Source organism: Melopsittacus undulatus, chromosome 2, assembly GCF_012275295.1.
Source record: "Melopsittacus undulatus isolate bMelUnd1 chromosome 2, bMelUnd1.mat.Z, whole genome shotgun sequence".
In the NCBI taxonomy this organism is placed as follows: Eukaryota; Metazoa; Chordata; class Aves; order Psittaciformes; family Psittaculidae; genus Melopsittacus; species Melopsittacus undulatus.
In genome coordinates, this window is record NC_047528.1 from 27,524,473 (window position 1) to 27,546,920 (window position 22,448).

Here is a 22,448-nt window from a genome sequence, read left to right on the forward strand (position 1 = left end):
CCTCCGCCACGTGATGGTGTGAGGACCCGTCAGCGATGCCTCCCCTGCACCGACGGACTTCGGAGGGGAATGGAAACTTACTGAAGTGATGCGAATCATCGCATCTCCTCCCCTTAACACTGGGGAAATCTCTCGGCAGAACAGTCGCGTCTTCCTTTGCTGTTCCATGCGTTCCTCTGACGTGGAGGCTGGGGGGTGTGCGAGCCTGTGAGCAAGACGAGTGAGGGAGTGGGAAGCGGGGAGGGCAGTGGGGGAAAATGCACACCCAGGCACAGAGCTAGTTGGAGCAGGAACGGCGAGGAGCCGGAGCGAGGCCGGGAGTCCGGCCGCGGGCAGCGGGGAGTGGAAATTTACAGCTGCTTCTGAGCGCCTGTGCATGTTCAAGCGATCCTTTCTGCTCACACTTTTCCAGAGGCTGACGGCCGCTTGGCAGAAGAGGAGCGGGAGACTGAGGAGCGGAATCCCTTGTCTCTGCCACGTGTTGGTAATCAGCGTGGGGGAATAAAGAGGAATTAAATTGAAGATAACTGAAGGCGGCTGCCGGCGGCGTGGGTTGCGGAGAGGTGGCAGAGCTGTCTTCAGCACCTGGCCATGGGGCTGCGCTGGGCTGCCTAGGAGCCCCCACCTTCCCTCATACGGTAAGTGTCGGATGAGATTGTGTCCTCTGAGTGACAGAAAGTTAAGGGATTTAATAAAACTTTTTCTAGTTAGCACCAGCCTTTTCGTAACAAGCCGCTTGCCTGCTGGTTCTCGATAGTCACGCTGTTAGCTTTTTATAGCTTTGTAAACTGTGTTACCAGGAGTGGCTTTTTAAAGCAGGCAACCCTAAACAATGCTCCTCCTGTTACATAAGGCGCTGGCTCCGCGACCAAGCACTCTGTGTCCATGGAATATCTCTGGAAATGGCTTTATTTACAGTGCAGTTTCCAAAAATAAAATATCTGCAATATATCATTTCTCCTGCTCCTCTCTGACTGCCTGCCTGCAGCTGCAGACTGGCTCTTGAGATGCAGAGGAATGAGAGCGTGGCCACTTGCATAAGAGAGTGGGAAGCAGTTAGAGATGAAGATGAACGTGTGTGTGAACTGTTACAAGAAACAACGTATGTAAATTAACCATCTTACAGGCATTGGGTCTTGTCAGCCTGAAATTGGAATTCCGTGCAATGGGCGATTCACGAAGTTATTATCAGGCAGAGATTTAAGTGACCTTAAAGGAAGGATTTTTTTTTTTTTTTTTTTCTGAGCAAAGACTCTTTCTTGGGCTAATATTAGTAGTAAAGTGAAATTACTGCTATAGAAAATTATGTTAATGTTCTATGAAGCTATTGAAAGTAAAACAGCAGGTTTGCTGAGAACATGGTCAAGTAATGCTGTGTAGAGAAGTAGCTTTCTTCTTACTGTTGAGTAGTAATACTCAACAAAAAGCAAAACCAGTATTCATGTTCCTCACTGATGGGTTTAGAGGAGCTCCTATTCCCTCTTGGCTGCTGATTATGTTATTTGAATTATATTACCAGTTTCCATTATTTCTACTGTTATTGTTAGTAATAGAAATGGAAATTTAACTTGTTTTTCCTTTTACTTAAGTAAATGAAAAGCTGTTAAGTGCTGTTCTGTTAGAACTGTGTGTACTTCAGAGACATTAGTTAAGAGACCTCTTTCTGCATGACTGAGCTTGTGGGAGTTTTGCTACGGACTACACTTAGGCATGGAATTGAATTCTTAATCTTGTAGGTTTGAAAGACTGCCATGGTGACAAATGGAAATAGGGATCCCAAATATTCTTGACTCCTGAACCCTGCAAACTTGATGGTGTAAAGCCACTGGTTTCTTATATTTATAGTTTTATTCAACATAAAGTATTAACTTACTCCTTCTAGCTTCTTCGCCAGCATGAGTGGGAGAGCTTGTGTAATCCTGTGACAGATGATTGTTTCCAGTGTGAGTATGATGCCACAGGATGCCACTTCTGCAAAGGTTTAGCGTATGAATGCTACCTGGCATTGCAGTGTGCAAATGCTGTTTTGTAATAAATATTTTATAATAATAGATGTGGTGTAGCACAGGACTTACTGCAATAAAAGAACACTAGGCAGCAGACACTCAGAGAGTTCTTAACTTTAATTCTGTCATTTATCTGTACCAATGTACAGATACAAAGTGGCTTATGTCTGTACCCCACTTAGGATACTTTCTTTTAAGTTTGTATCATCACAAATTTACACCCCCTTTTCTCATCATCACTGTCTTCTCATTCTGGGTTTGGCTGGTGAATGCCTGAGCAGTAGCAAGAGCTCCAGCAGCCCTGTCCCTCTACCCTCCTTCAATCCTCATCTAACCCTCTTGTGTTGGTCCAGGTCTTTGTCAGACTATGAGGAGAACTGGACTGGAAAGGGTTTCCCCTTGTTATCTTTTTTCCCCACCAGGTTTCCCACGTGGCCCTGCAAACTGCTGTACCACTCTAACAGAGGCTGTGGGGATGTGAGTAGAAACGGAGCAGGGTGTCACCGTCATGGAACAAAGCCTTTATCAAACTGTTGCCTCAGTGCCAGATTGCTGTTCAGTGTTTCATTTTACCCCTGTGTTTGCTGAAAGGCTATATAGGTTTTCTATTTCTTTATTGAATGGTCATTCAAACACTCAATTAAAAATAAAATTATTAATTTCTTTGAGTGCTTCCACCACAGCATTTGAGTGGAGCATCACTGTGAATGCCTTCAGTTTCATGACAGTATTGAACAACTATGTGGTACTGGTATTCTTATTCTGTAGATGTCATCAGATTAAGGGCAGAGCTTTGTACTTATTTTTCACGTCTGATCTTCAGGATGCTTGCTATCTGGTAAAAAAAGACATTTGTGGTAATGGCAGGCATTGCTGCAATGTTTTGTGTTCAGGTGAAGTTTCAGCCGATATCTACCTTCATTCCAGGTAATGCAACAAGTAGCCAACAGCAAGGCTTATGATGAGTAAATTCTTGACCTTTTGGAACAATCTTGCTGCCAGGCAGAGATGGCATTTTTTCCCCTTAACCATAAAATTGCCATTTCTTCTGTTAATCTTGTGTCTCATTTGCAGTATACCTTCCAAAATCTGCAATCTGTTGAGGATTTGCAGAGAAGTTATTTGTTGTGTAGCCCTGATTCTTTTTGCATATCAGATGAAGCATGAGTTGTATGAGGGGACTGCATGGGAGAGGATGGATTGGTCTTCTCCAGGTGATCAGCACACATGGGAGCTTCCATACCCTGGTTTGAGTTTTTGATCTGTGATTGCAACAACTTCCCCAAATACAGTAGGAGTAAGAAATGAGGGAATGAAGTGTTTCTTCTATTATGTAGAAACTAAATCAGGAAGAATTATGTAGAAAGTGTGCTAATTCAAATATATGGGTCTTGGGTAGATTGGGGTGAATGTGAAATGAAAGTGTCTTTTTCCCTTCAAGAAGCTCTCACCCAATCCGAGTGATTGTTTTCGTTCTGATTAGTAAGTCAATGAAGGTTGGAAACTCAGACAAGACAGATGTCTGATACGTGATGGGAAGGAAATTTTTTTGCTCATTCATTTTTGAAGACCAAATGCTTGTCCAGAGGAATGTCTGTGGAGAGTGCATGGATGGGCTCACGTGCTCTCCCATTCTTGCCTTCGTGGGCAGCAGGAAGCAGTTGTTACTGAGCCACTTAACTGAGTCACTTTGTAGTGGGATGGGCTGGTGAGTAAAGTGATGTTGCTGTCTGCCTTTTTCCTTTGTGATGCTTACTAGCTCAGTTGCACTGTAATCTTTTGGAGAAGTATGAGATTAAAAGCAAAGACGTTGGGGAGGGTGTCTATAAACAGAACTACATCTCTTACTGTACTTTATAGTTGCATTAAAGAGCTCAAGTTGCACTGTTGTTTTTTTGTTTTAATGCTTTCCCTTTATGAACAGATCAACTGGCAGAAGAGTTATTTTAAAAACTGATGAAGCATAGGCTTTGGTGTCAGATGATCCAGGTTTCATTCCTGACACACAGATTTTTCATTTTTCTAATGTGGCCCTGGGTATGTCTTCTAATATTTCTGTGCTTCAGCTTCTCCCTTTGCAGACAGCAGAGTAACAGCAGGTATATGGGTTTTTTTGGGGGAATATGATTTACTCTCGGTTAAATGTTTGCAGAGTTGGAGGCCTCTGAGGGAAAGCATGCCTGAGTATGAAGGAATGTTAGGTTACCTTTGACAGCTTACTGAATACACTAAAACTCATGTCTTGCTATTCTTGTCCACCTCTGGATTCAATTTACTGCTTTAGTCTGTAAGATTATTTTCCTTTTTTTTTCTGGCACGCAGAAACAACCAAACATTTATAAAGTGGTGTTTTTTGGCATTTCTGTCACTTAAAATAAAGCCAGTGCCATTTTTTTCTCCTAAACATGGAGTTATATTCCTTGAAAGTATTTTTATAAAAGTAGGGCTCATAAAATGTGCTCGACTCTGCAGGTCTGGTGGCTGAAACATAATGTTCATACTGATGGCAACAGCAGGCTTTGGAAACCATTGTTCATCCTACAGTGCTGCCAGGTTATTTTCCCCATGACCAGGAGAGAAAACCTCTGAGGCCAGGAGAGTCACTTTGGTATGATACAGCTACAGCTGTTTCCTTCCTTGGTCTCATAAGGTCCTCACAAAAGCACCAGTAAATGAACATCATCACAACTAAATGTTTCAGAAGTTGGCTGGTATCCATTACGAATTCAGGAGTGTCCACACATATATAAAAACACACATTGAATAACCATTAGGTGGAAGAAAGTTTTCCTAGAAAGTAGGAAAGAAAGGGGCTCATTCAGCCCTGTCCCTCACTGCCAGACAGCAGTGTCAAAGACTTATGAACAGATGCTCTGTAGTGTGCCTGGTAGAGCTGGTGGTTTCAAAATCTCAAAGCTCCAGTGGTTGGAAGCATTTACATTTTCAGTATAAGTTTGTTCCTCAGCAGTTTATAGTCTTTTGCTTCTGCATAAATAAAGTGTTATTGTTATTTGAGGTGAAAAAACTTCTTTGACTTCCCTGTATTTTTATTCTAAGATTATTAAGGTGGGCACTTTTAGCCGCTTAGACATGCTGGTCTTCCTGTTTTTTTGGCCAGTCTAGGGTCCTTCTCTGCACCATCTCTAATCTCTGTCGATTTTACTTGACTGTGGGTGTTCAGGGCTGCGTGCAATGTTCCATATGAAGTTTCATCAAGACTTTGTACAAAGAGATGAATGCCTTTATGTTTTTACTGGCAATTACTTTCTTAATTCATCACAGACTAGTATGTGTCTTTCTCATGTCTGTAAAATTTGGGTGTAAATCACCAGGTGTCTGTCATTTCTCATAGTAAGTCCTCAGCTTGAAGCAGATGTTCATAGACTCACAGAATGGGTTGGAAGGGACCTTTAAAGGTCATCTTGTCCAACCCTCTGCCAGAGGCAAAGATGTCTTTAACCAGATCAGATTGCTCAGAGGTCTGTCCAACCTGGCCTTGAATGTTTCTAGGGATGGGGCATCTACAAACTCTCCAGCTCTTCTGCTATTCAGCATTATCTAATATTTTCTACTCTTACTTTTTAATCCTATTTTTATTACCTCAGTCCTTAAGGCAGTCCAGTTTCTCAGGTAATGATATTCCATTCCTCTTCTGTGTTGATAATATTTTCCTATTTTGAGTCACAACAATTTTGGGGTAGGTTCTTCGTTCTTATGCCTTTCTAAATACAATCCTGCCCTCAAATTGCTCTTCTCAGACAATCAGTTTCCTGTAACATGATAATTTTCCTTCAACCAGTTTATTTTCTACTATATTTAATTTGGTGTATTTCCATGTTAGATGCATGGGTTCTGCTGTTAGTCTAAAAATACATTCATAAGGTACTGTAGTGTGAACTACCTTTGGTAAGCCTGTGTCATTCTTTTCACTCGTCACTCATCTTTGTGTTTCAGTTATTTTTAGACTGATTTCTTGAGAAAACAAAGCTTATGTGGCTGAACTGTCTGTCTCTCATCTACTTCTCTTTCCGTGGTAACTTTTGAACTTCCTGGCCAATTTCAGGCAACCTTGACAAAGAGCTAGACACTTGGGAAACATGGAGTTCCAAAAGGTGGACTGAAAATAAGTGATGAATGGAATAGGGAATTTAAACCAAATTATTGCCTCTACCAAAGAGAAGACCTTCCAAGTAAAGCTTAGAGAACAGAGGCTAATACAAGGAGGAGGACGGGGCAGAAATGCCCAACTGTTGTAAGAACTATAGCAAGACCTTGTGCTTCTTTGGCAAAGGATGCAGTCATCAGAAGCAAAGCTGGAGGAGAGGAGTCCATGTCTTGCCAAGTGCCTCATGGAACAACTAGCCACTAGATTGTGGAGTAGAACTCCCAAATGTCAACAAAGTGACTTTACTTCATTTGCTTCTACCTGTGATTGTGAATAGCACATGTCCCCCTAGATTCCTGCCTGGAGAAGCAAAAGAGACTGTAACCTGCAGCTGCCAGTGTGTGTTTTCTGAAGTGAAGCATCAACTTTAGGCACATGTTGATGGGTTAAAACTGTCCAGAAAAAGGGTAAATCCAAAAACATTCTTGGATGTACATCTGGGGCTCTTCCCCTTTTTTCCTGTCTCACTCCACTTGCATACAGTGGATGCTTTGCTTTGTATGTAAGACTAATAAATGAAGTGAAACAGAGACTTGGCTCTCTTCAGTGGAGGGATGACCTAAACAGTCTCTTGAGTCCCTTCCTGCTCTATTATTGTTGATTTTGCTGTTGTGATTAGGACACTGGTAGGTTATGAAGAGAAATTGTATTTTAGCACTGAGAAGTGCTGTGGTGACATGGTGGTGGGATGGGAACTACCAGTGGAAAAGTGCTGGCCTGCCTGTTGGAGTTTTATAGCAAAATTTGTGTCTATTTAACTACAGACACCATACTCTAGACAGCTACATAAGTTACTTTGGGGAGGAAAATGTGTTTATAAATTAAAGTCAGCATTTCAGTTAGAAATGTGGGCTTAAATTTTTTTTAAATCTCAGAACCTCTAGCTCATGTGTACTTCAATTTAAAAATCACATTGTCTCCCTCTTTATTTTTCCTTGTCTGAGACTTCTAAAAGGGGAAGATAAAAATACTTCTTTTCTGAAATGCAACATGCCTGTTCAGCTCCTGCTCTCTGACTCTCTTCCATCTTCACATCCTCATGCCATTTCTTCACAGATAATAAAGTAATGCAGGATCAAGTTCTTCCTAAAGTGTGTTGTGTATTATTAATCTTCTAATTGCAGCATGTGTGGGATTAGGGAATGCCTGGTGCTTCCTAGCAGCGTTGAAATTAATTTCTTTTATAATACTGGCATCCTAGTCTTTTCCAGTGCTTGTATGTAGCTGAACATGCCCAAAGGAGTTAGTTGTTAGTATACCCACTCTTCAGTCTTGCACGTTGTCAGGTTGAGGTGTGACTCTGCTCTGTTGCTAGCTGGATGGTGCTGCCAAAGCTTGCAGTTGTGAGCTCCATGGGAGCAAGATTCCACAGCTGAGAGCTCAGCCAAGGAGTGAAAGTTACATAGCCAAAACTGCAGGAATAAAAATGAGTTTGAACTGAATTGTGAGGAACTTGAAAATGGAAATTTGAAAGCCGTGAGCTTTCAGACAGTGAGCATGAACATATTCCTGTAAAACTGACCTAGCAACAAATGAGAAGCTATATACAAATTCCCCTGCTTTGGACACTGTAAAGAAACTTTTAGTTTAAATAAGACATTTAAAAATATTTCCTGTGTGTCATAAAAACTGTTCTTACGAAGATGATCTGCAAAAAATATTTTTAAGTGATTTTAATAAGATGTTAGATCAGACTGTATGTTTTTTTATTATTTTTTTAAAGTACTACTCTGTGGTTTGAATTTTGTACTTGATTGGTTTATATGGCTGCTATTTATAGTTGTAATAGAAAGTATATCTAATCTGGGTACTTATTAATTTCATAGAACATTTGGGAATTAGTAACACATGAATGTATGGCATAAATGAGGTCATACTGCCTGATGGACTCTAGTGTGTCAATAGTAAAAACAAAGCATGAAAGGATTAGGTTTTTTGGGACCACTGGGTTTTCTTCTTTATACTGTGTGTATTGTGCTCATTTAATACTTTCCTTTAAAACCTCCTGTATAAAGCTCTTTTTTTTCTTTACTATTTAATTGCAAAAGTTGAAGAAGTATAAGGAGATTGAAGTTGTTTGTGTATATATGCACAGCTAATCTTGCAAGTGTGTGTGTGGAGAGATGGTGATGGTTGTCTTTTGTTCTGGAAGGGGGAAAAGGTTTTCTCCCATCCCTTCTTTGTTATTGTACAAACTAGAATGCAGCCAAAATGGTGTTGTGCTCCCTGGAAACTGCCTTAACGAGAGCATATTCCCATCTGTAGTCTGTCCATTAACTTCAGCATATCTTTGTATTGGAACCCGAGCAAAACCCATGAGAATTTACAACTTCATGCTCTGTAGAATCAGAAACTAAGCTGTTTGTTTTTTTCATGTATAAATACAGTGATGTGGAATTTGCCTTTCCAGACATAAAGAAGAAGAATGTTTTAAATTAAACAAACAGAACCATTTTCATTAAAATGCTTAATCTTTCATTTAAATGTCACAAAAACATTTGTGTCTGTATTTGGGCCTGATTCTCTGTTTTTTATTTAATTTGGGCACTGTTTTACACAAGTGAGATCTGACCCACAGATTCTTGAAGTCTGTCAGGCCTAGGGGATAGCTTAAACTGCTTCCTCTTGAGAAGCTTTAGGCTGCAAAAGAAAAGCAGCTGAAGAAGGAGCAGTGGTGGAGAAGCTGGGACCTTATCTTGTGGTGCCCTAATCAAAGGATGCTGTTAATATGGTGTTACCTGCATCATGATGAAGCTGGTGAAATTTAGCAGAAACCTCTATCAGAAACCTAGTGGAGCCTGCCAGATGCACAGTGTCCAAAAGATGTTGGACATAGGCATAGACTCACCGGAGTGCTGACCTGTAGATGAGCGGTTTTAGGAAACATCTAGCTCCTGCACAGGTGCTGAGCAGTAGCTCTCCACTTGACAATGGTGGCTTGTGAATCCTGGATGAACTTGCAGTAACTGTACATGAGGAACTTTACTCCTCTACTGAGAAGCTGAAGCAAAATACAGTGCCTGAGGCATAAGCTTTTCTTGTTCACTATGTCTTTGTATGTTTTTATTGCATTTTCATACAAATTTTAAAGGCTATTCTTGTTTCTTGTTTGATTTAAAGCAGAACTCCTCTCCTGAAGGAAGAAATCCAGGTGAAGAAAAACCATGCCTTTGTTTAGTAAATCACACAAAAATCCTGCTGAGATTGTGAAAATTCTGAAAGAAAACATGGCCATATTGGAAAAACAAGAAAAAAAGACAGACAAGGTATGAGATAATGTTGAAGACCAGTAAGGTTGTTATGCTAGTGATAAAATTGTCTTTGCTCACTGCCCTGATTCTGCAAGCACTTGCACATGAATAGTTTTGTGTTTGAATGGTTCTGCTGAAATCAGGGGGCTTTTGCATAAGTAAAGTACACCAGATCTGGGGTCAGACAGAAAATCTTGAGATCCAGGAGCCTTAGCCAGAATGAAGGGTGATCTCCTACTACTTCAAACAGTACTGTGTCTAATGAAACAGCTTGGAAGGCTATTTGAAAACTACAATACCGTTAATTGTTTTATTAGGATAACAAATGAGGCTGCCAATTAATGTGTACTACCGATGAACCCTGTTTGCATAAAATGGCAAACCTGTATGTATTCAGATATGTATAAAAGAGATCTCACTCTGTCAATACTTTCCAACCTTCTGGGTGCTAGTACTTCCTAAAAGGCCAGTGTGATCAGCAGGTCAAGGGAGATGATTCTGCCCCTGTACTCTGCTCTCATGAGACCCCACTTGGGGTACTGTGTATATTTTTGGGTGTCCCCAACAGAAAAAGGATGTGGAACCATTGGAGCAAGCCCAGAGGAGAGCCATGAGGATAATAAGGGAGCTGGAGCACCTCTCATGCAAAGACAGACTAAGAAAATTGGGGCTGTTCAGCCTGAAGAAGAGGCTGCATGGAGACCTCAGAGCAGCCTTCCAGAATCTTAAGAGTGCCTACAAGGATGCTGGAGAGGGACTCTTCATCAGGGACTGTAGGCATAGGACAAGGGGTGATGGCTTTAAACTGGTAGAGGGGAGATTTAAATTAGATAGCAATTATTTACTGTGAGGGTGGTGGGGCACTGGAAAAGGTTGCCAGAAGATGTTGCAGATGCCCCATCCCTGGCAATGTTCAAGGCCAGGTCGGACAGGGTTTTGAGCAGCCTGGTCTAGTGTGAGGTGTCCCTGCCCATGGAGTATGGGTTGGAACTAGATGGTCTTAAGGTCCTTTCCAACCCAAACCATTCTGTGATTCTATGAGCTGTACTATTCATGTTCTAATCATAGTGCTAAGTTTTTGCTGATAATATTGCTCTCCTCCAATTCTGTGACACAGACTTGAGCAACTTTCGCCACTTTTCCAGTAACCAGTTCAGAAGATACACCACAGCATACAAAATGCTCCCAGTTAGGAATTCATGCTTACATAAAATCAAATAATTTTTTCTTTTTTTTTTTTTTTTCCTGGCATCTGGGACTCCAGCCTTCCATAGTATTACTGTAGCAGAAGTATATGATTTTAATTAACAACAAACTAATTTTAGGTTAAAACTGAAGTCAGTGGAAACAGAAATAGCTGCTAAGTGACATTAACACTGTTTTTGTGCAGCTGCTGTTTGTGTGTGCATATTTTGCTTCCCCCACCTTGCGAATGAACCAGTATTAAAACAAGCCCAACCCAAAAGGTAGGCATGGAGCACTTCACGCTCTGAATGAAATCCTCTTGAAACTCTTTGGTTCAAAGCAAATAGCTCAGTGTGTGTTAATTATGTAAGATCAGTCACAGATTTCAGGGAGCCCTCTGGTATTTGATGTATCATGCTGAAATATCTTCAATTAACTGAAAGCACTGAGGGAATTTGACTCTAAACTAAAACTTAGAATAAGCAACTAAATAAACCAACAGAAACTTCTCTCCCCTGCTGAATTCATCTTTCGAAGCCTGATTAAAGAAGACATTCAAAGCAGAAGCTCTAGACTAGGGTTTCTTTTCTATTTGCTCTGCAGCATGACTCCTCTTGGTTGTGGTTTGAAGGATTTTTAGCTTTCAGCTGGTTTGTTTATTTGGGTGTCAGTGACAAAAGAGGAGAAATCCAGACTTAGAAAATCAAGAACTCAATGCAAATTTTTCATGAAAGTCAGAACAGCTGGTGTGTGTTTTCCTTACAAAGCAAAAGAGATGGGAGCATTCCCCTGGCATACCTATTAGGGATGAAAACAGCTCATGAATTTAATGATGACACTTATTTTACAGGAGGAGGTTGGTTTTCAGTATTTCCTGCCATACTTTATCAGTATAGGATGGAGGCTGCTCCTGACAAGGGGAGAGGAGGGAGCGGGCACAAGTCAGTTGCTTCAGCAGCAAGGCAGGAAGAGAAGCAAGCAGCCTATTTTTTGATGGTATTCACACATATGCTTTATGTGGCTTGTTGACCTGCGACTTTGTTTTGCAATGTAGAGGAAGCACATGGAAAGGAATGTGTGAGAGTCCTCAGCAATGCTACCTTTCATCATGTTGCACTGAGCCTGTCCAGAAATGCCTGTTAAAGAAAATAGATGTGTTCATTCTCTTGAGTTCAGGGAAGTGAATGGTAAGAAGCATCTTTGGTGTAGTGGCAACAATAAACTTTAAAAATGGCAGGAAAAATAACCCTTGCAGAAACAATCACCCCGTCACATCTCTTACTATCTATACAGTTTTGTTAGCTTAGTAAAACTGTTTTTAAGGGTTGTTTGCATTTTGAGTCTGAGAAGAAAAGGCAAGGAGGAGACTTTCAATGGCACACAGGTTTTCAAAACTTACTTAGTAAAACTGATGAATAACGTCTTTTCATGAGTATGACTAGAGAAATTTAAGTGAAACAAAAGCAAAGCAAAGCAAAACAAAGCACAGTGCTGTACTCTGTGCTCTTCAAACCTGGCAAGGTTATAAAATTTACCTCCTGACTGATTTCCAGAGGGAGAGGAAACGTGTCAAATTTTCATTAAAGGGCCCAGAAGTCTGGCTTCCTGCAAGAGCCAGAGACCCTGGATATCCCAGGGCTTGTTTTGGACCCTATGGGCCTGTGAATGCAGAAGTTTGGGAATCAGGGCTCTCCAAGTTGTCAGATTTTTGGCTTCTTGTCTGCTGCGGGAACTGGAGGGTTACTGTTGTGCCTGACCATAAACCTGAGGTTCCAAGGACTTCTAGGAGCATTCCTGATTCTGCTTCTGTGCAGAATAGCTTCCAACAAGGACTTGCCTTGGGTACTTAAACAGGAAGATTTATCCTCTGACAATTGAGCTGTTATTGTAGTACAGCCAATGTGGTATGTGGGCTGAGAGAGCTAAACGTTGCTAATACAGCCAGAATTGGCAGAGAAGTGTGGCAAAGCCTGAATTAACTGCAGGGCTGGTGAAGAACCTCCTCATTTCCTTTCCCAGCTGAGAAATTCTAAGTTTGAGGTGAAGATGCTCTGGGCAGCTGCGGAGGCGCAAGGTTGGGCAAGGAGGGGTTTTGTTCTTCTAGCAGAACTTTGTGGGACTTTCAGCAGAAACCATCTGTGCCTTGGAGGGGCTGTTTTTAAATAATGTGTTATTTAAAATGATCATTCCTACCAAGTTATGCAGTATGCAGGTAGAAAGAGCTTTACAGCAGATCAGTCAAGGCTTTATGAACAATGGGAGAAGGGGGAAGGACACAGCTTGGTAGACAGGTTGCAGAGAACCCTCATTTAAGTGTAAAGGCAATCCTACGTATTTTCTGAGACTCTTTACCATGTACACACATCATATATAGAAGTTTGCACCCTTTTTTAATGATACTTTTTGTTAGTTATAGAATAGGACCCATTCAGATTTTGACAGAGCTCTGTTGACTGCACTAGCATCTATCTTCTTAGATAAGGATTGAATTTAACCCAGTTCCTCCATGTATCTTTTTTTTCACTATGAATGCATGTAGTGTTGCCACAGTGCTTTTTAAAAACTCTCAGCTGAAAAATAGTCTAAGTTTGAATCACAGAATCCCAGAATCCCAAGGGTTGGAAGGGACCTCAAAAGATCATCTAGTCCAACCCCCCTGCAAGAGCAGGGTAAACTAGAGTACATCACACAGGAACTTGTCCAGGTGGGCCTTGAATATCTCCAACGTAGGAGACTCCACAACCTCTCTGGGCAACCTGTTCCAGTGCTCTGTCACTCTTACAGTAAAGAAGTTCTTCCTGATGTTAACGTGGAACCTCCTATGCTCCAGTTTACACCCATTACCCCTTGTCCTATCACTGGATATCACTGAAAAAAACCTAACTCCATCATCTGACACCCACCCTTTACATATTTGTAAACACTGAGGAGGTCACCCCTCAGTCTCCTTCAAGCTAAAGAGACCCAGCTCCTTCAGCCTCTCCTTGTAAGGGAGGTGTTCCACTCCCTTAATTATCTTTGTGGCTCTGCGCTGGACGCTTTCAAGCAATTCCCTGTCCTTCTTGGAACTGGGGGGCCCAGAACTGGATGCAATATTCCAGATGCGGCCTCACCAAGGCAGAGTAGAGGGGGAGGAGAACCTCTCTTGCCCTACTAACCCTACCCTTTCTAATGCACCCTAGGATGCCATTTGCCTTCTGGGCCACAAGGGCACATTGCTGGCTCATGGTCATCCTCCTATCCACCAGGACCCCCAGGTCCCTTTCCCCTTCACTCCTTTCCAGCAGGTCAACCCCCAACCTGTACTGGTACATGGGGTTGTTCTTCCCCAGATGCAAGACTCTACACTTGCCCTTGTTGAATTTCATCAAGTTTCTCCCTGCCCAACTCTCCAGCCTGTCCAGGTCTGGCTGAATGGCAACACAGCCTTCTGGTGTGTCAGCCACTCCTCCCAATTCAGTGTCATCAGCGAACTTGCTGAGGGTACACTCAGTGCCCTCATCCAGGTCGTTGATGAAAATATTAAACAGCACTGGTCCCAGCACTGACCCCTGAGGGACTCCACTAGTCACAGACCTCCAGCTAGATTCTGCCCCGTTGATGCCAACTCTGCCTTCTTCCTTTCAATCAGTTCTTGATCCACCTCACTACCTGATCATCAAGGCCACACTTCCTTAGCTTATCTATGACAATGCTGTGGGAGACAGTATCAAATGCCTTACTGAAATAAAGAAAAACCACATCTACCACTCTACCATCATCCCTCCACCTAGTCACTTCCTCATAGAAGGCTATAAGGTTGATCAAACATGACTTCCCCCTGATAAAACCACATTGGTTGTTCTTAATGAATGTTTGGTTCTTTCATTTTATGGGGTTTTTTTGTTTGCTTGCTTGCATGCATATACGTGTACCTGAAGCTTTGACATTTTCTCAGCTACATTCTGATGTTTCATAGAGCTCAGGTTGAGAAGTGCCAACACACATGGATCCTTTTCCTCTGAAGTGCTCTTCCTAATACTTTGGGTTTAGTGTTGGGTTGTTTTTTTTTAATTACATCTATTTTAAAGAAGATATTGCAGCACTGTCAAATCTAATGTAACAGCTGGGAGATCAAGTAGGGTAAGACAACTGAAGAAGTGGACTAAAAAAGCTGCCTTCTTTATCAGCCATCCTCATTCCTTCTGACATTTGAAATATATAAGGTGTTCCTGTAGCACGTACAGTTGCTGTCATCCTGTTCAGGCTTGATGTGGTGAAGAACAATTAATTACATTTTATTATAGAATTCTATAAATGCCATAAAAGGTTAATCTTGGTCATGTAGAAGCAAGCTGTGCTTCCATAATGAGAAATACCCAGTCTGGAATGAACTAGAAAAGCAGGGAAGTATTTAAATAACTAGAAATGAAGCCTTCAGAGCTTAGAATCTATTCCTTCTTTCTGCCATAAACTCCAGTCCTCAGAACCTGAGGAAGAGCAGACAGCATGTGCTGTGCTGGCCATGCCACTACATTTATTACTGATATACTGCCATGTCCTTTGTTAATGGATGTTGTAAAAAGCGCATTAATAGAAACAATGCCTGACCCATCTCACAAAAAAAGGGGAGTGGCAACATGACTTCTCCACATCTTGTGTTCATTGCTTAGCCTGGTCAGCGCAATGTGTTGCAGGTGGCATCCAGTATGTCATCAACGGATGTCCTTAAACACAACACCCTCACTGCTAACCAAACACCCTTGGGTGTGGCAGCCATAACTCAGTGCCATCTGCAGTGCCTACAGGTTTGGTAACATTTTCTGAACCTGCCCTGCAGCAAAAGCCTGCAGAGTGGCACAGGCTTTTAATTTAGTACAGCAAACAGATCTGGGGTCCGTTGAAACTTGGCCTGATCTTTGTGCTTGGCCTAGGTGGGCTGAAAGATTTACAGTTTCTAGCATAGCTAGTCTAAGACTTGGGTTTGTGGCAGAAGATTAACACAAGTGAGTTAGAGCTGGTTTAGGGCACTGTGCTGACTGTTTCCCTAGCAGGTAGAACTGTAGGCTGCAGCACCTTTAGTCAGTGTTCAGAAATGTAGTGAAGCTAAGATGTAAAAATAACCTGAAGTGTCTAGCTTCTGCCTCTTTCACTTGCATATATCTAACAAGACTGCTTGCTCAGGTAGGTCACTGCAATCTGTCTTTTGTTTCATCTCTATGTACTGTAACAAATTTGATGCTGTTCAAAAGGGTCAGGAAAGCAGCGCTTTATTAAGGCTACAGTTGAAAGACTGTAAGGTTTCCAGACCAGATATTTATGTCAATAAATCCTGCCCTTTTACATCACAACAATGAAGCCATTATCAGCTCCTGTTCACCTTGCTTGCTCCTGTGTTGATAAAACGACTGGGGACCAGGGTGCAGGATGAGGTGCGTGCAGAGGATGTGATGTGCATTTGCATGGAAGAGTGGTTGTGAGACTACTGTGAACATGGATACTCATGGATGTGATTCTGCAGCTGCCAAAGTCAGTTCTAAAATTGCCTTCAACTTCATTGCTGCACACAGAAACCGAGGGAATGCGATAAGAAGGGCTTGGCCTTCCTTCCAGCTCTGCATGTCCTGGGGTTTTGTGGGGCGTTTCATGTTTCAGCTTCCCTGTTCTGCTAAAGCCTGTTAGTGCTCTAGAGATAGGAGAAACTCCAAATACAATCATGTGTTGGTGCTGAGAGTTAAAAGTCTCATCTGCTGCCTTTTTTTTAAGTATTTTTAAGGACTTTACAACCTTCAGTTCTGTCTTAAATGCAAGATTACAGGATTAACAGTGGGAAAGGAATTTATGTTCAGGTGGGGCAAACCTGTTTCTTTCATTTGATTATATATCTTTTTACAAGGCGTTTCCCTCTTGTGGGTGCTTGGCCAATTTGGTTTTGCCAGCTTCCTTGAGTACTATTATTTTGCTAAATGACAGAGTTTGTGCCTCCTGACCCAAAACGTCCACAATTTGTTCCTATATATCTGTTAAGCATGAAATTTTACGAAGAATAAGTCAGTTGGGATAATCCTGAAGCTACATAGATATTGGATTCACATTCCGCTAATGGCTCTTAAAGGGAATCCTAACAGTTGCATGTAGAGAGAGTTGTGTTGGCACTATTCTTTTAGGAGGAAAATTGGTTTGACTCACACAGTGAGAATATTTTTAAACAAGATAAAGCCAACCAATGCTTTTTGCTTTTGGTTGTAATATGTAAGATGGAATACTGGCAGTTCACTGAATCACACATTGGAGTGTTTAACATCAGACTGGCAGGCATCTGTGTGTCATTACTTTCTGCTGCTGTGCAAGTAAGCAAAGGCTTAGAAGGAGATTTTTGCCCTGGAAATATAACAGGTACACAAACAGAAGCTATATGATCCTATTTGCCATATTCGTATGAACGGTTGATGATTTCTTGATTACTATGCAGGTGTCAGATGTCAGACATCCTATATTTTTCTTATGTATATTTGGTATCTGAGTTTAGAAAGGTGGAAAAAGTTCATGCAGTTTGCTTTTTTCTTCACTGTTATAGTTGGTCATAAATGTTGTATTAAGTTCCTGGATGAGTAAAAGTAAGAATAAGCCCCTCTGACCTGTAACATATGTACATATGTGTGAAACCTTTAACCTATTGTTGAAACAGAGGTAAAATAGAGACAACTCACTGAAAGCTTTGATAAGTTGCAGTTCAGGTGTAGGAGCTTAGGCTGTTGATTATTCAAGGCCTGGTACTTTTCCCATTACAGTTTCTGTAATCTTCCTTGGAGAGGCGTAAAAAGATGCAATGCATCTACATGGCATAAGAGGAGATCCATCTGTCTCTCTTTGACAAGCATAACGGGTATGGACTGTTGAGTACTTACTATGACCCTTTGAAGATAAATGTTAAACTGCCCTGAGTGGCTAAGGAGGGGAAGGTCAAGGTTGGTCAACAGAGGTAATTTTTATTAAGCCAGTTGAAATAGCTGAAAAATGTAAGTTGCTGAAGTTGAGGACTGTTGGTAAAGTATCTCTATTTTTAAAAACCTGACTTTATGAAGTTTTGATTTCTGAAGCCAAAGCTCTGCTTTTTGTTTGTTTTGCTTTATCACACACAAACAGTATTGCAAATAAAACAGTTTAGCCTTTGAGTATAGAAAGTCCCAACTCATGTGATTATGGAAATAAATATTCAGCTTGCTGCATGAACAACAGATAAGACCTTTGTTTTAGCCTTCCATGCTACTCTTTAAAATTTCTCTGGAAGATTTTAGAAGAACAGAAAAAAAAGACTTGTAGGATTTCTTTGTAATCCCTTAGCGGAAAAAAACCCAAGAAATTGTGGAATATAGGGGAAAAAATTAACCATTACTTAGCATTCCTTAATAATGCTAAATTACTGCCCTAAGAATGTTGTCATGGACTTTGGCCCCCTTGAGGATCAGTCAAAAAAAATAGATAAAACTCAGAAATTGTCTTCTAGGTCTGGCAAAGCAAGTTAAACTGAAGAACGTGGTATTAACACTGTGGGAAAAGAAGATCAGCACTGGAGTACGGAAATATTCCAGTGTAGGCACAGTAGTGCTACCCATTCTGTATAATAAAGGAACCTTTGGAACCAAATGGGCTGGTCTTCACATGCATGGTAGGCCACAGAAAGGAGAGTCCTGACATCTTTCAGGGAAGATTTGGGTTTGGTTTTTTTCATATAGAGTTTCAGGGAACAATTTCTTCATAAGCTCCTTTCTTTGTGTTATGGTCCCATTAAGTCAACAATTATAAGACTTGAACCTATGAGGAAAACAAGTTTGAGAAAAGTATGCTTAACTCAAAGTTTACAGCTCTTGCTGTTGGTAGGTTTGAAAAGACACATTGGTGCTGACAAATCAACTTTATAAGGGGAAGTTGAACAAGCTTAAAATTTGACTTAGAGAACTTACATAGGTTTACCCTTACCTATGTTGTCAGTTTTCCAGCTCCAAGTCTATTGTATGTACATTTAGTCTAGCAGGGTTAGCAGAGTAATCCAAGGATTGTTAGATTTCAACATTTACACAAAACATTTTATTTCAAAATAGATACAGAAACTTCTTGCCGGTCACTATAAACTATGCTTTGTGGATAAAAAGTTACTTCTTGTTCACATTAACTTGTTAGTCCTGTGTTGGGTAAAAGCAGAGAAGAAATGACCACTACTGATAAAACTGCCTTCACTGTGCAGGTCAGTATAGGTAGTGCTCTCCTTTACTGCCATTACACAGCTATTGCAAATCAACCTTGCAAATCACTTGAGACTTAGCCATGTACCCACCCTGAATTTTAGTGTTCTGTGGTGGAACTGGATCATCCCAAGTTTCGATGTTGTGAACTGAGATGCCTGTAGGCTATAAACCTGCAAGTTTCTTCACTGAAAGGATGAATCAGGCTGCCCAGGAAAGTGATGGAATCACTGTCCCTGGAAGTGTTCAAAAACCATGTAGATATGGCCCCTTAGTGACATGGTTTAATGGTTGAGTTGGCACAACTGGGGTAATACTTGGACTTGATGATCTTAAAGGTCTTTTCCATCCTAAGTTGGTTTTAGAGGTCAAGATCCTGACGTCTGTGCAGTGACAGCACCACAAACACTAAATTGATCTGTGTGCTGGGAATCAGCTTGCATTTCATCTTGTGCTTTGTTGTCCCTGTTTGCAACTTTAACTGTCCAAAGTTCAGCATATCCCATTTTTGACATTTGCATGTAATATATATAAGCTGTTCTGTTTGGGATTCTTTGTTTAGTTTTTCCTCTCCCTGTTTTTTAGTCCTCTGTTCACACCAGCTTCTCTAAATATAATGGCATACATTTAGTCATAATGTAAAGAACTTGTGTCTAGAAGCCAAAAGGAAAATCTGCTAGAAATAAGATTGTGCTTAATAGCAAGATTGAAGCAAATGGCTTAAAGTGCTTTGATATTTCATGAAACCTTTTCTTTTGCTCTGTAATCTCTGCTGAAGTGGCAGTTGCAGTGCTTTGCTATTGTTGCTTATGGAAAATAAAAAGTAGCATGGAAGTTGTGATAATCTTTGGAATTTCTAGCAGATCTTTTTTTCCTTTTGTCACTGCAGTTCTGCTTGTGGCATCACTGAAGGAAGGGTGCCTTGCTGAGGCTTTTGTTAGTTTTTGCACATTCTCCTAAAGAGGGTCAGAATGAGTCTGGCTTCTTATGACAAAGCTGTTCTGCAGCTATGTTTCTGTCATTTGTATTTTCCATGTATTTGCTTTGTTGTTTGTTTTGGACATATCTTGGGTCTTTGGATCTTGGAATGTCTTTCTTTTTTTACTTTTTTTTTTTCTTCTGAGTCACGGACAAGTTTCCATTCCAGAACCAGTGCTTATGTACTTATATTATTCTAAAAATGCTGTGAGATTAAGTGGGAATGTCAAAATGGAGAGTAGAAGTGGCTGTTATTTTAAGAATCTGTGTTTGGGATTACAGTTTTCCTCCAGACAGATTATGAAGGATAGGCACCAAGAAGCTGTCCTTAGATTTGACCGGGAATGGCTTTTGGTGATGGGTTGAATGACAAACCACAGACTATCCAGCAGATGTGAATGAGACGGAAGTTAAACATGAAATGCAAATTGCATGAAGAAAAGCTGAGAAGATGAGTGGGTGGGATGGCAGATGATTAGAGAAATACAGCTGTGGTGCTCAGTTGTGCCCATCAACACCACAGTGCTCTGTAGTTTTGTTTTCTCTTTCATTTTGCTTTTTGCCCTCCTTTTTGAAAATTAAACCTAAAGTTGAGTCTTGGAGAGATTTTTCTATATATTAGAAGGGACTACTTATACTTGAAAGGAGAGGAATTAATGTGTTGTTTACCACAGAATGCCAGAGATTCACACCTGCCCAGAAGAATGAATGAAAAGCCAAAAATGGATGGGTTTTTCCTTTGATATGAAAATATTTGCACAGTTCTTATAAAGATTTAGAGCTCTAGTTTCCAAGATAGCACCCCTGTTGTTAATCCCATCTGTACTCTGTGGGATATCTCTAGTCACATACCACTGACATTTGAGGTAAAAATAGGCTCTTTTGCTGAGCCATGGTAAGAAACAAGACTTCTGCTGTGGTTAAAGTTATCACATAGTCATACTCATTTACACAGTGCTCATCATGACCTATCTCAACTAGCAGAAAACTGGGAGTAGGTACAAACAGACTGGGGGAGAACATTTCTTTATTGTGTGGAAAATCAATCTTTGAATCTTCCAGGTAGGTGTAATATGAAAGTGTCTTTTTATTGGGGTTTTGGTTTTGCTTTTTTTGTTTTTAAGGATTTCTAGTCTTTTTTTTTTCTAGGATTTTTATTCACTGGTGTGAATGAAACCTGTGATTTAAATCTGCATTAACGTGTTGGGAGATCAGCAGCACTTGGGAGATACCTCTCTGGAGCACTGTGGTTTTATTTTATGGAGATTAGTGGGGTGGTATGAAAGTATGACATTTTTTCTTTGAGTTTATGTGAGAGAAATACTGACATTACTGATCTGGCTTTGAATATCCGTTAACGTCCAGTTAGCTTTCATAGATGACTCCTGGGTTTTGTCCATATCCTTACGTTTATATTGATTTTTTTTCCCCTGCTAAACTAATGAAACACTTATGTCAAATAAAGGTTTTGCAATATAGGTGTGAAATGCTCTCCTGTCTTCAGCATCTTTAACCATATTGCCTGGAACTTTGTTGTCATTCTCAGCTTTGCTTTCAAACCTGTCCTTTACTTCCTTCTTACTCCCTGCCAAAAAATCCAACCAAACTTGCTGTGGGCCATGCATGTATTAAATATACCCCAACCCAGGAACAGCCATTGACTCCATAGCCCCATGGCTGAGGGTGGTGGGATTTAAAGCACGTACACATGTGAAAAAATAACACCTGTGCTCCAGAGAGTCTTTATTTATATGAAGTGGAACAAACCTGGGAGGAGAGCGTGAGCCAGAGCTTTGGGAAGTGGGATGTTGTTGTTCACCTTTAAACCTGCTGCTTGCCACAGACACTAAGCTGTTACCTGTTCTCTTTTATTTTCCTGTTATAATCTTTCTGCTCAAGACATTCTGCAAGGTGCATGGTTTGTCTTCTGCATTAGATACCTGAAGCTTTGCACAAAATTAGCATACAGTAGATGGGAGCAATAGATTAAAGACTTATTTTAGTTCATTTGGTGGCAGCTGTGGAGCTTTACTCAAACAAATTAGAATCTTAGAATGGTTTGTGTTGCAAAGGACCTTAAGAGCATCTAGTTCCAGACCCCCTTCCATGGGCAGGGACACCTCACAGTAGACCAGGTTGCTCAATTGTTTCATTTAATTAATTCCCCAACCTGAGACTGAAGTGCCTTCATGCTCAGGAGGCAAATCACTTGTGGACAATGATAGCTCAAACCACACTTGATGAGGAGAAATAGGTGGTAGCACTACAAAGCTGGCAGGGTGTCCTGGTTTCAGCTGAGATAAAGTTAATTTTCTTTCTAGTAGCTGGTACAGTGCAGTGTTTTGGATTGAAGATGAAAGCGATGTTGATAATTCATGGATGTTTTAGTTGCTGCTGAGCAGTGCTTACACATAGCCCAAGTATTTTGTGCTCCTTACCTTACCCCACCAGGGAACAGGCTGGGGGTACACAAGAGGCTGAAGGAGACACAGCCAATCTAGGTGAATCAGGTAACCAAAGGAGTATTTCAGACCATATGATGTCATGCTTGCTATATAAACTAGGGGGAAAGCTGGTTGGGGGCTGCTGCTCAGGAACTGCCCCTATTTTATGATTGTGGTCTGTAAGTGGTGGCATGATG

The 22,448-nt window shown here is 41.0% G+C and overlaps 1 protein-coding gene across 2 annotated transcripts in view; it reads left to right on the plus strand.

Annotated features, from left to right (window-relative positions):
- The first annotated feature begins 300 nt into the window (after positions 1-300).
- Positions 301-22,448, plus strand: part of CAB39L (calcium binding protein 39 like) — a 47,853-nt gene continuing 25,705 nt past the window's right edge. The window contains exons 1-2 of one of the 2 annotated variants that reach the window (XM_031047761.2): positions 301-638; positions 9,292-9,437. In XM_031047761.2, the coding sequence (XP_030903621.1) occupies positions 9,336-9,437 (102 nt within the window). In that variant the 5' untranslated portion in view covers positions 301-638; positions 9,292-9,335. The remainder of the gene's footprint in view (positions 639-9,291; positions 9,438-22,448) is intronic. The other variant, XM_005147659.3, reaches the window with a different exon arrangement.